The sequence below is a fragment of the Diuraphis noxia genome, unplaced genomic scaffold (assembly GCF_037042655.1).
Source record: "Diuraphis noxia isolate RWA-SAM2 unplaced genomic scaffold, SU_Dnox_SAM2 contig0002, whole genome shotgun sequence".
Classification (NCBI taxonomy): Eukaryota; Metazoa; Arthropoda; class Insecta; order Hemiptera; family Aphididae; genus Diuraphis; species Diuraphis noxia.
Window position 1 is genome coordinate 73,739,470 of NW_028301712.1, and position 15,285 is coordinate 73,754,754.

At 34.5% G+C, this 15,285-nt stretch overlaps 1 protein-coding gene and 1 long non-coding RNA gene across 5 annotated transcripts in view; one reads left to right on the forward strand and one right to left on the reverse strand.

The window, feature by feature from the left end:
• LOC149058902 (uncharacterized) overlaps nucleotides 1–15,285 on the reverse strand; it is a 33,188-nt gene that overhangs the window by 8,031 nt on the left and 9,872 nt on the right. The gene's annotated exons all lie outside the window — the stretch shown is intronic.
• Nucleotides 4,265–11,700, forward strand: LOC107162916 (sodium-independent sulfate anion transporter-like). 4 transcript variants are annotated; one of them, XM_089221494.1, is made up of 12 exons: nucleotides 4,270–4,601; nucleotides 4,841–4,885; nucleotides 5,559–5,803; nucleotides 6,934–7,129; nucleotides 7,424–7,644; nucleotides 7,942–8,149; nucleotides 8,965–9,132; nucleotides 9,210–9,371; nucleotides 9,490–9,630; nucleotides 10,855–11,000; nucleotides 11,151–11,315; nucleotides 11,399–11,700. In XM_089221494.1, exons 1-12 carry the CDS (start codon nucleotides 4,484–4,486, stop codon nucleotides 11,594–11,596), a joined length of 2,013 nt encoding a protein of 670 aa, XP_089077620.1. In that variant the 5' UTR covers nucleotides 4,270–4,483; the 3' UTR covers nucleotides 11,597–11,700. The 4 variants fall into 4 exon arrangements, with proteins under 4 accessions (XP_089077622.1, XP_089077623.1, XP_089077620.1 ...); XM_089221496.1 differs by lacking the exon at nucleotides 11,399–11,700 and having other exon boundaries at nucleotides 4,265–4,601; nucleotides 10,855–11,007; nucleotides 11,151–11,291; XM_089221495.1 differs by lacking the exon at nucleotides 4,841–4,885 and having other exon boundaries at nucleotides 4,272–4,601.

Sequence of the window (15,285 nt, forward strand, 5' to 3'; positions counted from 1 at the left end):
TAAAATTGGTAATAATATAGAAATTAGAAATTGATTATATAATTGATTAGATGAAAATGCTGGGACATAATATTATTTTACGTATAGAACTGTAAAAAGTAATTATTCAGTTATGCATTGATAGGACAGGATGAAAAATAATGAAATGGGACCATGCTATATAGGTAGGTGTAATTTTTCTGACGCGTCATGACGGTTCAATTTAGACGCACTAACTTCCCACCTGGCAATAGCACCTCTGCCCGCTACTGATGAAAACACGCCCACAGTATCAAGCTGCTGACCAGCACATTTCATACTTGACATCTGCTTGCGACGCATGCATGCCGCCCAGGGCACCACCGCCTCACGGCAGAAGGCAAGCCCACAGGTAGAACCAATAAATTGCCACGTTACGCGACGAATACGGTCGACTGCGTAGGAGTTACCACAGGGCAGCAAGAAGGCGAGAGTCACACGAACAACTGGATGTTCACCGAACCGCATATAAGGTCAAGAGGAAGGTATTGCGGCAGGCAATAAGATCCTCCCAGGCTAAATGCTGGTCCGACCTATGCAGATCCGTTGACTCTGACCCGTGGGGTCTTCCCTACAAAATCGTCACCAAACGCATCGGTCGTCGACGTCCAGGAATTGAAGCCCGTGGCATGGAGTCGGAGATCGCCGATCACCTCTTCCGAACCCCCCAGCGACGGACTGGGCACTCGAGCCCCACCCACCAGAAACCGCAGAAGATGAAACCGTTGAAGACTTCACCCTGGCCGAACTGGCCCAAGCCTGCAAAAGACTTCCCCCTGGCAAGGCAACCGGCCCTGATGGTATCCTCAACGAGGTTCTAGCCAAGGTGTTCCTCCGGAAGCCTAACATCCTACTCAGCGTCTACAACAACTGCTTGGCCAACACCACCTTCCCTTTCCGATGGAAGGAATCCAGACTAGTACTATTGCACAAAGGCCCCGGCAAGCCGACAACCGAACCGTCCAGCTATAGGCCGCTGTGTATGCTTGATTCCTCGGGGAAACTTTTAGAGCGGCTAATTCTGGCAAGACTCGACACGCACCTCGATAGCACCGGTCATAGATCACCAAACCAATACGGGTTTCGCCAAGGCAGCTCGACTTCTGACGCAATTGAAGAATGTACCCTCTTACCTTGTGAAAATGATAAGATCCTACTTACAGGATCGATCCATATTGGTTGGCGAAACACTCCACCGTCGAAGTACGACGTGCGGCGTGCCCCAGGGCTCGGTTCTCGGACCAGCCTTGTGGAATGTCTTTTACGACGATTTATTGGACATGGAAACCCCTTCGGGTGTCCAACTCGTGGCATTTGCCGATGATGTGTGCGTCATAGGCATCGCCCGCACAGGCGAGGCAGCCGCTACCCTGATTAATCCTGTGTTAGCTTAGGTATCGGCTTGGATGGAACAAAACGGACTGAAGTTAGCCCCCACCAAAACTGTGGCTGTAGTCCTGACAAGGAAAAACAAATATGACAACCCGGAGCTTCTGGTTGAAGGACACGTAATTCCTATCAAACGATCAATGTGATACCTTGGTGTTGAGATCGACACTCGGCTCTCTTTCACCAAACACATACAACAGGCCTCCCGTAAGGCTACCGACTCAGCGACAGCCATAGGCAGACTGATGCCCAACATCGGCGTACCGTCGCAAAGCAAAAGAGCGCTTCTTGGCACTGTGGCAAACAGTAAGATGTTGTACGCCTCGCCGACCTGGGCCGTCCGCGGGACAAAAACGGCTAAGAATCGCGCGGAATTGGCAAGAGCGAAGAGGGCCGTTGCACTCCGCATAACACGTGCCTACAGGACAGTCTCGGCCGACGCTTCGTCAGTATTGGCCTCAATGCTACCTGCAGACCTGTTAGCAACAGAAAGGGCTAGAGTTCGGGTTCGCCTGAACGACCAGACTGACGTCGTCCCGAACACCGTTAAAAACCTGCAAGAGAGAATAATCAGCATTGCAGCTTGGCAAGCTCGGCGGGACCGGTCTGATAAAGGCAGATGGACATACCGGCTCCTCCCTGACGTTGGACGCTGGTTAACAAAGCCACCGCTAACCCTGACTTTCCGACTGACGCAGATGCTTTCGGGGCACGGGTGCTTCCGGAGCTACCTGAAGAGGTTTAATCGGGCGGACGACAGTTATTGCGTATACTGCGTCAACCCCGACGACACTGCTGAGCACACGGTTTTTACCTGCCCGAGATGGATTGACGACCGCGTTCGAATGACTGAGATTATGAGGCGACCTCCGAACACGGGCGAAGTTGAGGAAATCCTGTGTGGTCCCCTGTCACATGACTTGCCAGAAGACGCCCAAGCCCGAAGGAGAATTATTAAACAGTTCGAAACTAATCGCCTGGAGTTCATCCGCATGGTCGAGACGATTCTGTCGACCAAGGAAAAGGATGAACGCGAGAAAGAGGCCTTGCGAAGGGCACAGGGGAACGTGCGACCGCCCTGATGGAGAACGAAACATCCAGAGTGGTCGACTCCGGTCGGCTCGCCAATCGGATGATAGGCACGCGAATTCAAGGGCGGCGGACTCCGGTCGGCCCGAAAAGGACAGGAAGAAGACAAGTAAAACTTGTAATGTAATTAATATTTGATACTGTCAATAAACTATGGCGGCGCCGCGGAAGCAATGCGAAAGCAGATCCCGCGGCGTCGTCGGTTAAAACGGACAAAAACAAAAAAAGGTATAATTTTTCTAAATAAAATATTAACAAATACTCAATTCTGTTATGATTTAAGTTTATTTTTATTTTTAAATGTATCAGTGATATTGCATTGTATCGTTTTAAACACCGATGTGTTTGAAAATCGTTTAGTGTTTGGTGCTTTTCGTCTTATAAAAGTTAGATAATATTGTGTAGTGCTAAGTGCTACGAAAGGCATTGCTCAAATAAGAAATAACATCTGCCTTGCAAATATTATTATATTATTATATTAAGATTATTTATAAATAATCATAGGTGCGAATTGATGGAGGGGTCTTAGGGGGTGCTAATACCCCCAATTTAAAATTAGCACCCTCAAATAATGTTTTATGTTATGTATTAACAATTTCTACTTACAAAAAAAAAAAAAACTATAATGAGAAAATCCATAGGTTAAAAAACCCATATTTATGTTGAAATTGTGCCCATGTTAATAATAATAAACATAATATTATATTAAATAAATCAAATTTGGATACTCCTGTTTTTAAAAGCACCTCTACAGGCTGTGATTTGCACTCGTCATTAATAATGGTCGTACGGCAGAAAATTATATTACGTCCGATTTGAATGTACAGCACAAATACATGAATGACAACACATCACACGTGGAATGAAAATTACTATTACTGCCACACCATGATCAATAGTGTCATAAAAATGTTTATGATCACACTTAGGCGTTGTTATTTTATCCATTACTTACCTGCATTAACACGTTAACGAATACAGTAATAATACACTTATATGTACCGGATGACCCATTTAACACAAGACACTCATTATTTAAAAAATGATTAACTTTTTTACATTATGTTAAATGGTTTGAAAATAGTTTTATTATTTTTCATCGTTTACATTTTTTTACTTTTTTGAACGTCAACACGCGTATTTGAATTCCTTATTCCAAAGCAAAATACTTTTTGGAATACTTCAATGGATTATAATCGAATTTTGGAAAAATATACAATATAGTTAATGAGCTATTTAAGGTTTATATGAGCAGAGTGAAATGGTATAGCCTACCCGGCTACCCCGTTAAATTTTGGTCCACAACTCCACTTATCTAAAATTTAAGATCCTACTCATAAATATTTAACCGCTTGTCTAAAATTTGATTTTTATTGATCGAAATACTTTGAATTACTCTCCTTCGAAATGTGAAATTAAAAATATTTGTCGTTGTTCAAAAGAATAATAAATTAAATTTATAAAAGTGGTAAAAAAATTTTTTACCAAAATTTTTGTTTTGAATGTGTAGGCTCAAAATTATGCAAAGAAATATTTTCAAAAACATTAGGTTTTTTCTAAAATATCGAAGAGTGTAGGTATCTAATGTTAAGTTATAGACCACTCAGTATTTGTAATGTTCATTATATTATACTTGTGTTAATCTTACATCAAACTAATTCGTTATATACCTACCACTCGTGGTTAACTCGATTTTGTTGTAGATAAACAATGACGATAACGATTCGAAAACCATTTCTATTTGACGTAGGTACTTGTACCCATGATGTACAAACAATTATTGCCGTCGAACCACTTTAATATTATAAATTTATAACGATTCATTTTGTTATTTATTTATTTATTGTTATTATACTGCTTACCGATGTTGTATGCGCGGACTATGTAGTTTTTCGTGTGCATCATCGTAGTCGACACCTTTGGTACGCGAATACTACACTCTGTTTGACTGTCTATTTTGAAGAAAACGTCAAATATCCAAATAAACATGCCCTCTAGTCCTTGTAGTTCGCAAAATAATCGACTGCCGGATATCACGGAGAGTGCAGGCGACACGCTGGTCTACGACCGTGAGATACTCAATATCGGAAGTTCCGACTTCATTTGTGAGTATAATATGTAATATAATATGTACCTAATCCATTAAACGTAACTCGGTGGAATAAATAGTGCCGTACCCGTACGGATCCTATAACAACCTTGCTGCTTACAAATACCTTAAAGAAGTATACGATATTGTCGTTTATTTTATCATAATAAATTGTACCTAGTATCATGCAACCGGTGTATTAATATAATTAAATTAATTTAAAAAAGTAATAAGTGTGTACTGTTTTTTCATTAGACGGCTCCGATATAAGAACGGCGGCGTCGAGTTTGAACGTATTGGGTAGGTAAATATTTTTCCAATTGAAAGAAAATCAAATTGCCATGACTCACGTCTCACGAAGTTTGTTGAAGATTTCTAAAGGTTAGGTACTTGAATTAACTCCAGATTTCAAAATTATGATTTCCTTGAATCCCCTCATATAGTTTAGGTAGTTAGTGACCCTCTCTTTTTGTACTAGAATCGCTTCCGCGCCTCCGCGGTGATTATAATCATTATAGTAGAGGTAGCTCAAACTGTTTGAAAGTCGAAAAATCGCACAAAACTTTTGGTGTACGTTTGAGTTTGACAGTCGAACCTACGTAGTTTAAAAAAAACCTAATCGAACCGAACTTGAACAAACATTTCCAAATTCTGTATTTAATCTGGAACAAATCTATGCTTTACTATTATTTCGACATACCTACCACATGCGATATACTTAAAAAGTTTGATTAAACATTTAATTCAAGAGATTGAGTTCGGTTCGACGTCGAACGAAATATCCAGTTTGACATAATAATATACGATTAAAAATGTTAGTTATGGACCATATTATTTTTGAATAAATTCGACCCACCTTTAATACAGAGCTGGTAATGCTGGTATATCATATTATTTTATATAATATATTATATGTGTAATGCCTATGTAAATATAATTGCGATCCATCATAATGCATCGTATGTTATTATAGTGATAGACGAGGTGAACGAAAAAACAGAAAACAATTATTTAAAGACTTGTTGTAGACAAATAGCCAACAAGACAAAATCGGCATTCAGGCGCAAAAACATACCCAAACGGTTACCGTTTCTGCAATGGTGGCCGACTTACACGACGGAAGACTGTATAGGAGATCTTCTTGCTGGTATCACGGTTGGTCTAACCCTCATACCACAATCTATGTCATTCGCAGCACTGGCCGGTCTACCACTTCAAGTAAGTGTACTACCATAACTGACTAATGCCAGGCGATTTTTGTGCGTGCGTTCGTCAATCGTGCCACAAAAAGTAAACAGTGTCTGTATAATATTATTATTTTAAGAATAGAAAATCGTATACAACCAATGTGTATCCACATTGCATGCCAAGAATAAAATTATAATGAACAATCAATCGCTTAAAAAATAAAAAGTAAACATTCAAATTTCAAATTGACTATTATACATTTATACCCATCAATATTTTGAAATAAAGATTGTTTCTTGAGTTTAAAGATTAAATACAAAAAAATGATGCTCTGCAGAAAAAATAGCATGTACAATGTACATAATATATTAAAATGATATAAATGTATAATACATATTACTATAGCCTTCAAAACGGACCATGATATGCAACTAGGAAACAAAATTTTAAGTTAGTAAGAAGTGGCATACAATGTGGCGACTTCATGTTTAACGACGGAGGTACTAATCCTCTTCATATTTATATACATATATTTACTTGACATAGGTGCAACTGCCAACTAGGTAGGATGATTGGATAAAAAGTCACAAACAAAGTTTTCTTCAATGAGAAATAAAATTGGCTCAGAACAAAAAAGTAACAACGAGTAGGTATACTGCAAAAATGTTTTATAACATTTTCCAAACGCTTAGATTTTTTATACCATTTAAATGTTTAATTTAAAATTTTATCTGTGGCGAAATCAAATTCTTTTTTTCAAATCAAAGTCGACCATTTTTCTGTAAATAATTATTAAACTGATTTTGTTCTTAGAAATACAAATAATAATTGAAATTATGAACCTCAAGTATATTTCAAAATTGAATAAATTAAAAAACGGGTGAGGTGCATGATTGGTAAATCAAGTATTCAATAAAAATATTTTACACGTATAGGTACGTAAACGCATATCGATCTTTATTAACCATTTGCAAATACCTATACTTGCCGACTTAGTAAAGCGGTTTATTGGGACACACAATATCAAAGTGAAAATGAGAGGGCTACAGACCCTCCCCTCCAATCCCCCCACACACAAAAAAAATGTGATACTAGATGCGCCTATGGCTATGTAATACCTAACAAAACACGTGTCTTATATATTATCCGCTCGTATCCAGTATGGTCTATACGGTTCGTTCGTCGGCAGCCTGATGTACGTCTTCCTCGGGACTTGCAAGGAAGTGCCAATGGGTCCGACGGCCATCGTGTCACTAATGACGTACAACACGCTCAACGGACGTGGGCCAGTGTACGGCACTTTGATGTGTTTCTTGTCCGGAGTCATCCAACTGATCATGGGAATGTTGGGATTAGGTAAAGTAGGGAAACTTACAATAACGTGGACCATGATATGATAATATATGCCAGGGGTGGCCAACATGGATACGTCCACGAGCCACATGGATTAATATAATGATATTATAAGAGTCAAAATTTTTATAAATACATTTTATAATTTTTATTGTATTTTATCATTGATAAGTAAATATTGGTTTTTTTTAAATATAACACGAGCTGCAAGTTAGCCACTCCTGATATATTACGCCATATGGTTTTAAGACGATCGCGATTTCTCGTCGATTATTATTCCTGATTTCCCGTGTACAGGTTTCTTGATCGATTTCATCTCTGGGCCGGTGAACGCGGGATTCACGTCAGCCGTCGCCATACTCATCGTCCTCTCACAAGTCAAAGACATACTCGGAATACGCGCCGTGGGGTCGACCCTGCTCGAAATGGTTGTATCCCTGTCCAAAGACATCAGTAATGTTCGAGTGGGAGACATGGTGGTTGGATCGGTGTGTTTCGCTGTGGTTCTGTTGTTAAGAGTAAGAGTGAATAAATCAAAATTATTTCTATAGGTACGTTTTATTTCCTGAATTTTTTTCAAAATATGCATTTATTCATAAAAATCACTAAATATGCAAAAATCTGCAAAATAAAATTGAATGTATCTGATTCTATGCCGCACAAAACAAATTTATAACTTGGTCTGCAAAGTGCACGACTAAAAGAAAAAATATGCAAAAGTCATAAACATCCTAACCCTAGTTATAACATTACGAACTATGATGATTATTACGACATGACTATTACGATATTGATCTATGTATTCTATTGTTTAGATGTTAGCTTTGATCCACGTAGGCCCCGAAAACGAAAGCGAACGCAATAAAGGTCAGCGAATTATCAATAGAACTATGTGGTTGATCGGCACTTTTAGAAACTCTATTGTCATCATCGTTACCACATTCATTGGGTTCCTGTATGTGAATTCGTCGGGTCACGACTTGACATCTAATGAAATGCCACCGATACCGTTCAAGGTGATTGGTAAGTGGAGGTGTTTTACTTTTCCACAAAAATCTACTGTTCCGTTTTCCACACAAGTCCCCGCTTACTGCCAGAATAGATAGCAACATAATTTACCTTTTAAGTTGTAATATATAACACTTTAATTTTACGCCACAACAAATCTCAGTTCTTATGTGTTGGTTACCCCTTACTATAAAAAAAATATATAAATATTTATGTAACATATGATTAATTTAAATTTTATTCGCTTGGAAAAGTAAGTGGAAACTTGATAAAATAATAAAATCATAACAACGCACATAATATTATATTGTCGTAGACCTGTTACTCATAGATTGGCTTATCCTATATACTAAATACATTGATAGCCGCATGTCGACATGGCGCAGTGTTGAAAGCTCGTTTAGTAAAAAAAACCTGAAAAGCGCCTCCTATCTTAACACGATGGAAACACGACGAGGGCTGGTCTATTAGTAAAATACTATAATGCCTATGCATATTGTATTGCGGACGTAATATTTTCCCTCTTTCTTATGAAACGGAGAAAAGGTACCGACTGTGAAAATATCATCGTCTTCGTGGTCTATAATATACGTTTTTACAGTTAGAGGTTACCAAATTGTAAGAACTATTAATTTTATTTTTGCTGAAAATTCAAATGAATATTACTATACGTATTAAACCTACTCTGGCGACTGGTGGAAAACTTAGACGACGGATAACTGCAGATAAGTAAGAACCGTCGATGTCCACCATTGCGGCTGTGAAACGGTGGTCGTGGTCTCGGAACACTGCACAGACTGTCGATTATTATACCGCTAATAATGTTCCAGGTAAAATCCCGTCGGGTTTACCGGATTTCGATTTCCCGAAGTTTAGTGTCGAGGGAGACAACGGGACCACGGTTGGATTCTTTAAGATTGTCTCGGACATGGGTTCTGGCGTTATAGTGTTGCCGATCGTAGCGCTGATCGAAAACCTTTCCATATGCAAGACATTTTGTCAGTATATAAAACCGGAAAGCCTTGTTAACCGCGGATCAATGAAATCATTAATTTTTTTTTCTCGTTCACTTTAGCTGTGGGAAAACCCGTTGACGCCACACAAGAGTTATTGGCAATTGGATTGTGTAATATCGGCAATTCGTTTTTTCACGCTTACCCGGGTTCAGGTTCTTTCTCCAGAAGTGCCGTGAATGCCGCCAGTGGTGTAAGAACGCCATTAGGAGGTTTATATTCTGGTGAGATAATTTTTTTTCTCCAAAAAATCAATCTACTTGTATCCCGTATAGACATAATACGATTAAAAAAAAAAAAAAACTGTATCAATTATTATAATCGTCATTTTTATTTTTATAGGAATTTTGGTCATCGTAGCCTTATTATTCTGTACACCTTATTTTTACTATATACCGAAATCGGCTCTTGCGGCGATAATCATTGCTGCAGTCATATTCATGGTGGAAATTCGTGTTGTTAAACCAATTTATCGATCAAAAAGTAATATTATACATTTGTTTACCTCAAATTTATATAATTTTAAAGGTCAAAATCTTAATCAAGAGTTAGAATGAGTCAGACCAAAACTGATAAAATTGTGAACCTTTCATAAAATATGCTCGTCAGCGCAGCATCATTATCATTATTATTTTTGGATTTACCTAAACGATATTTACTTGTGGTTTCAAAATGAATCTATTAGTGAAATGTTGAAATTTACAAAGGTGGGAACATTTTTTTCGTTATTGCAACGTATTATAGTAGCCAGTAGGTGCTTGAACTATAATAACAATTTTCTTAGACAATAAATAAATCTTTGAGATATTTACTGTTATTTATTACAGTATCATTAAACTAAGATAAACTCTGCCCTATGGACGGCCTATGAAGGCATTAGAGTTAGTTTGGAAAAAAATTTACTATAGTAATGTTAATATATGATTTACACGCGTGTCGTACAGTGCGACTCGTACATTACCTACCAAATTCAAGTGCACTAAATAATTTCAAATTCATTTTGTAATAATTATTAGTTGTGTATAAACATAATACAATGTTTGTATATTACAAATTAGTACCTACCTACCTAATTATTTAACATGATGGATTTATGGAGTAGTAAAATTTAATTACGTATTGTTTATATAGGATTCTTGGTTAAGTAAAATTCAAAAGTACTTAAATGTTATTAACGTTGACTATTACGTTTGTATTTAAAAATATTAACACATTCAGAACTTACATGTTAAATATTTCGTACAATATTCTTTCTGTTCATTAAAACATGATAAAGTTGATTAAACTATTAAGTACGATATGTTTTTACATACATATTTTTAAAGTTATATAAATAAAATTCTTCACCTTAATAAGCTGTAAAAAAATCTTCAATTTCCAATTAAAACAAAAATAATTAAGTAAAAATATCAGTGTGAATAATAAATAGGTATATAATAAAATTTCCTTAGAAATGTAAGCTAACCGACCGACTTGGAATGAATATTTGAATGCAATGAATTATCATAAAACTCAAATTGAATACATCCGGATTACAGTGATATCCTTTGTATAACTACAGCAAATTAATTTACCTGTTGTTTTTTTATTTATTTACAACTATAACTTCGTAGTACTTGTCTTATCATTGTTTTATAAATATTAACGAGTATTTATGAAAATTTTAATAATGTTTATAATAATTTTCTATTTTTCATATACATTTAGAAAGCGATCTTATACCTGGTTTAGGAACGTTTTTCGCCTGCCTGTTATTACAGATGGAAATAGGAATTCTAATTGGCGTTGGTTTGAATTTGATATCGATTTTATACCACGCGGCGAGACCCAAACTTTCAATTAGAGTTAACACGGTAAGAGGTGATTACATTTTTTTGTATTTAACTAATGTACGAATGTCGTATGCTCGTATTACAATTATTTTTATCTTTAATAAGACTGCAATCAATAATATATATTATACTTTGATAGTTTGATTTATGTGATATTTATAATAATTACAGACTAGGAGCGGTATTAACTATCTGATGATGACACCAGACAGATGCTTGATATTTCCATCAGTTGATTATGTGAGAAATATCATCGTTAAGCACAGCCTAAAACAGAATTTACCGGTAGTCATTGACTGTTCACATATTTATGGAGCAGATTTTACTGCCGCCAAGGTTTTTATCAGTTCATTTTCACTCTCCTTCCACCTTTTTATTATATTATTTATTTATAATTGTTGAAAATGTATCGTTTTCAGGTCATAGAATTGTTAACCATAGACTTTTCGCAGAGAGGCCAGTTGTTATTTTTTTACAACCTGAAACCAAGTTTGGTCACTGTTTTCGAGGGAGTTCGTCCAAAAGATTTCAACATACGATTATTCTACGAGAGCCAAGATATCGATCAACTGTTGAACAAACACATGGCATTAAACAGCACTACTGCAGATGGCTAAGAATTATCTGAACAACTTGATCGTTCTGTGCGTTGCATATCTTTTAACAAACATTTTAATTGATAATTTTTTAAAACAAAATAAAAGTATTTCGATATGTTAAATATTATATAATATATTTTATTAATTGTAGTACAGAAAATTTTTCTGAACAGCAATTGGCTGCACCTATTCTTTCTCCTAGTTCTCACTAACTAATAAACAGGGTTCGGCACTTACAGCCCTTAAAATAACGGATTTTCTGAAAAATAAAATGTAAACAATATTCATAAATAGTTGAAAATGTTATAAAAACGTGGAAATACTGGTCAAATAACTAAAAAAAATTGGAAATAAGCATTTTTTTGAAAAATCGCTGAAAAAAACAAAAAAAATCACTTTCGTAAATTTCATAATTGATCGTGCAGTGGCATACACATATTTTTTATTGTAAATTGCAGTCTACAGTTTTAAAGTACCTATCAAAGATCAATATATTATGTTTTACGACTAAATTGTGTAAACAGATTTAAGAAAAATCATGCGTAATTTTTCGTTTAAATAACTAATTTATGTTGTAAACATTTTAATTTAAAACACTTGTAAAAGCGATGAATGTATTGATTTTACAATGATGTGTGTGTGTACACAATAAGTTGTCAAAATAATGCTTCGATTTTAAACTTCAGTAGCTTTTTCGATTGGAAAGTGAATCTAGTTGGTGCGTTGGGGATTCCCAGTAGTTTTCAAAAGCACCGAGAAAAACAAAAAACAAAATTTAATACAATAAGCTCCTAGTATATTCAATATTGTTACAACGACAATTAAAAAATATTAAAAATACATAAGTCACAATTTTTTTAATAAGCATTCAAAGTTCAAATTTTGACAAACTACGTAAAAATCACGAAAATTCGCAATTTATTTTGTGATAGAAATTCGTAAAAATTTATCTTTTTAAATCTAAGGTTTGAAAATTTAATACAAGATTCTTCGTGAGCTTGTCGACTTTTATCAAATAAAAAATTTCTACTAGAAAGTCAAATTAAATTTTTATGAGCATTTGAAATTTGAATTACATTATTGAATATTTACTCAATTTCTCTTGTACCGATATTCTTATTTTATTGTTATTCTAAAACGAATAATTGTAGAAACTTGAAATTTACACCAAATGTTTATTTTATCAACTCCTATACTTGATAAAATTTTCAGAGTATTTCAAAACTTTTAAAGTTATTTATAGGCATTTGTAATTTTCGGTTCTTTTAGTTTTTTATTCAATAAATATGAATACAATTTTATTCATTGAGTCAAAAAATTTGAAAATTTAAAACAAGGTTCCCTGTAAGTTGATATAATTATAGTAGTTGGAAAATATTAAAAATCTATTGTCACGTTTTTATTTTGTTGATAACCATTTAAAGTTCAAATTTTGATAAAATTTGTTTAATTGAAATTTTACGAATTCTTTGGCTGTTAAAAATTTGTAAAACTTTTAACTTTTATAGCTAAATATAGAAAATTAAAAAAAAAAGATTCTAAGTAGTTAATTCTGTGGCAAAAAAACTATACAATCACAGTTTTTTTTTTATAGTTATTTTAAGTTCAAATTTGGATGAAAATATGAAATTACATAAATAACCAAGAATAACCATTTTAACTATATTATTGTAATTTAAAAATATTATTCGTGGGTACTTAAAATGTCTATAGAGTATACTTTATATTCTATAATTGTAATAGGTTATGCCATTAATGAATTATATTAATACTTTATAATAATTGTATATACCTACTATGAATGGACTGAGTGAGTCGGATACATAATTAATGTGATTTGATTAATTTGGAATTTATTTTATAGGTACCTACCTTTTTTTTTTTTTAAATAATAGCAATAAAATTAATATAGTATAAAACTATGAAATATTCTAGTCTGACAAACCGTTTCCGCTCAGAATCGTCTTTCATATACAATGATATTATATTATTGAATTCAAATTTAATATCATCCATTACATCCATTACAGTAACTCACTTGTAATCTATACTGTATAGCAGAGCCACGTTTACTTTTTTAAATTGGTATAAGAAAAACTTACGGGGTCTCTTGTATTATTATATTCTCTAACTTTTTGACCGAGGAGAAACAAAAACTTAATTAATATAAATCGGAAAAATAGTAAGAGTAAAATACTAAAATGTCTTTATTAGTTATCAAATCTCAAAAATAACTAACATTATATATAACCTCTAAACTAATATTTACTTTTATAAATATTTTCTGAAAATTTCAAATCTCTACCGTTATTTCTTTTTTTAAACATTTTGTCAAAATCTCAATGTCATATGACAGACAGAAATTATTTAAGGCACATAAAAAAAAGAAACATATTAAGATAAACATTTCTTAATTCACAAATTGTTTTTGAAATCGTTATTTCTGTATTGACAATATGGAGGGTGAGCCACTGCGTTTTTGCATTTGCCTTGCAAAAAGTTAATACAAAATCTGTATGGTAGTCCTGCTTCCTGCAGTATACATACCATATACTGGTATATAGTTCCGTACATTATTATTAAACGATACAAAATATATGGTAGGTTTAGGTTAGGTACAACTGTAGAGCTGATTAAAAAATGTATGGTAAAATTAGTAATTCTGGTGAGTATTCGACTTTTTTGTCTTGACAAGAGTATAATATAACGAAGGTAACGTTGATTATACGCCCGCTGAAATTTCTATGGTTTGCCTTTGAGAGAGTTTCCCGAATGTGTCTTGAAAGTCGAAATGACCCTTATTAGTTATTTAATGGTCCGAGTGTTTCCGGAGTGAGGTATCACTAGAGCGCGTTCCAAAAAGAAAAGATCATAATATTTTTTATGAGTTTTCCAACTATTGTCTTGGAACGCGTTGACCGTGTGAACTCCAGTACCTATAACACTGATTAACTTTGTCTGGTCTGTAAGGCTTCTTACACACTATACATTTTTCAGCCACAGCCAGTCGATATGTCGATCATCTGTTACACAAACACGCCTATTATAATAGTAAACAGTATTTCGGATAATTGGAAGTTATCCAAATAACTTCAATCACAGCTTACAAATCGTTTTATTCAGTCTTCAGTGCAGTGTCAATCTATACCTATAAAGTCCTAAATATCAGACGTAGTTTCGATTAATAATTGCTTAAAACAAAATTGTGTTAAGTTAAATATACTTAATAGTAACCTATATTGCTCAGAAATAATGCAGCTTTCAAGAACTTTTGAAATCGGTTCATTAGTTCCAAATATTATTTCCTAAAAATAGTACGAATAAACTCAAAAACTAACAAACTTTACCTCTTCGTTATATCAATATAGATGGTAGTACCTAAAGTCTTAAAATAGATTTTTTTTACTGACAGCGATAACATTTATACCTATACACCTACAGTTCAACGGAATCTATCTCTCTCTCAAACTAGTAGAGGCAAATTATTTTTTGAATTGATAATGTATTATACCGACTGTCTCTGAATAATAGCTACCTATACAATAATATGTACTCGTATTATGTCTATTTTCTACACATATTTTATTTTTTGGCTATTGATATTTAACACGCATAACACTTCAGACTTAAGATAATTCGATTGATGTTTTTTATGCCTACGTGAAGCTGGCACCACAAAGTTAGCACAATTACCTAAAACCATCATT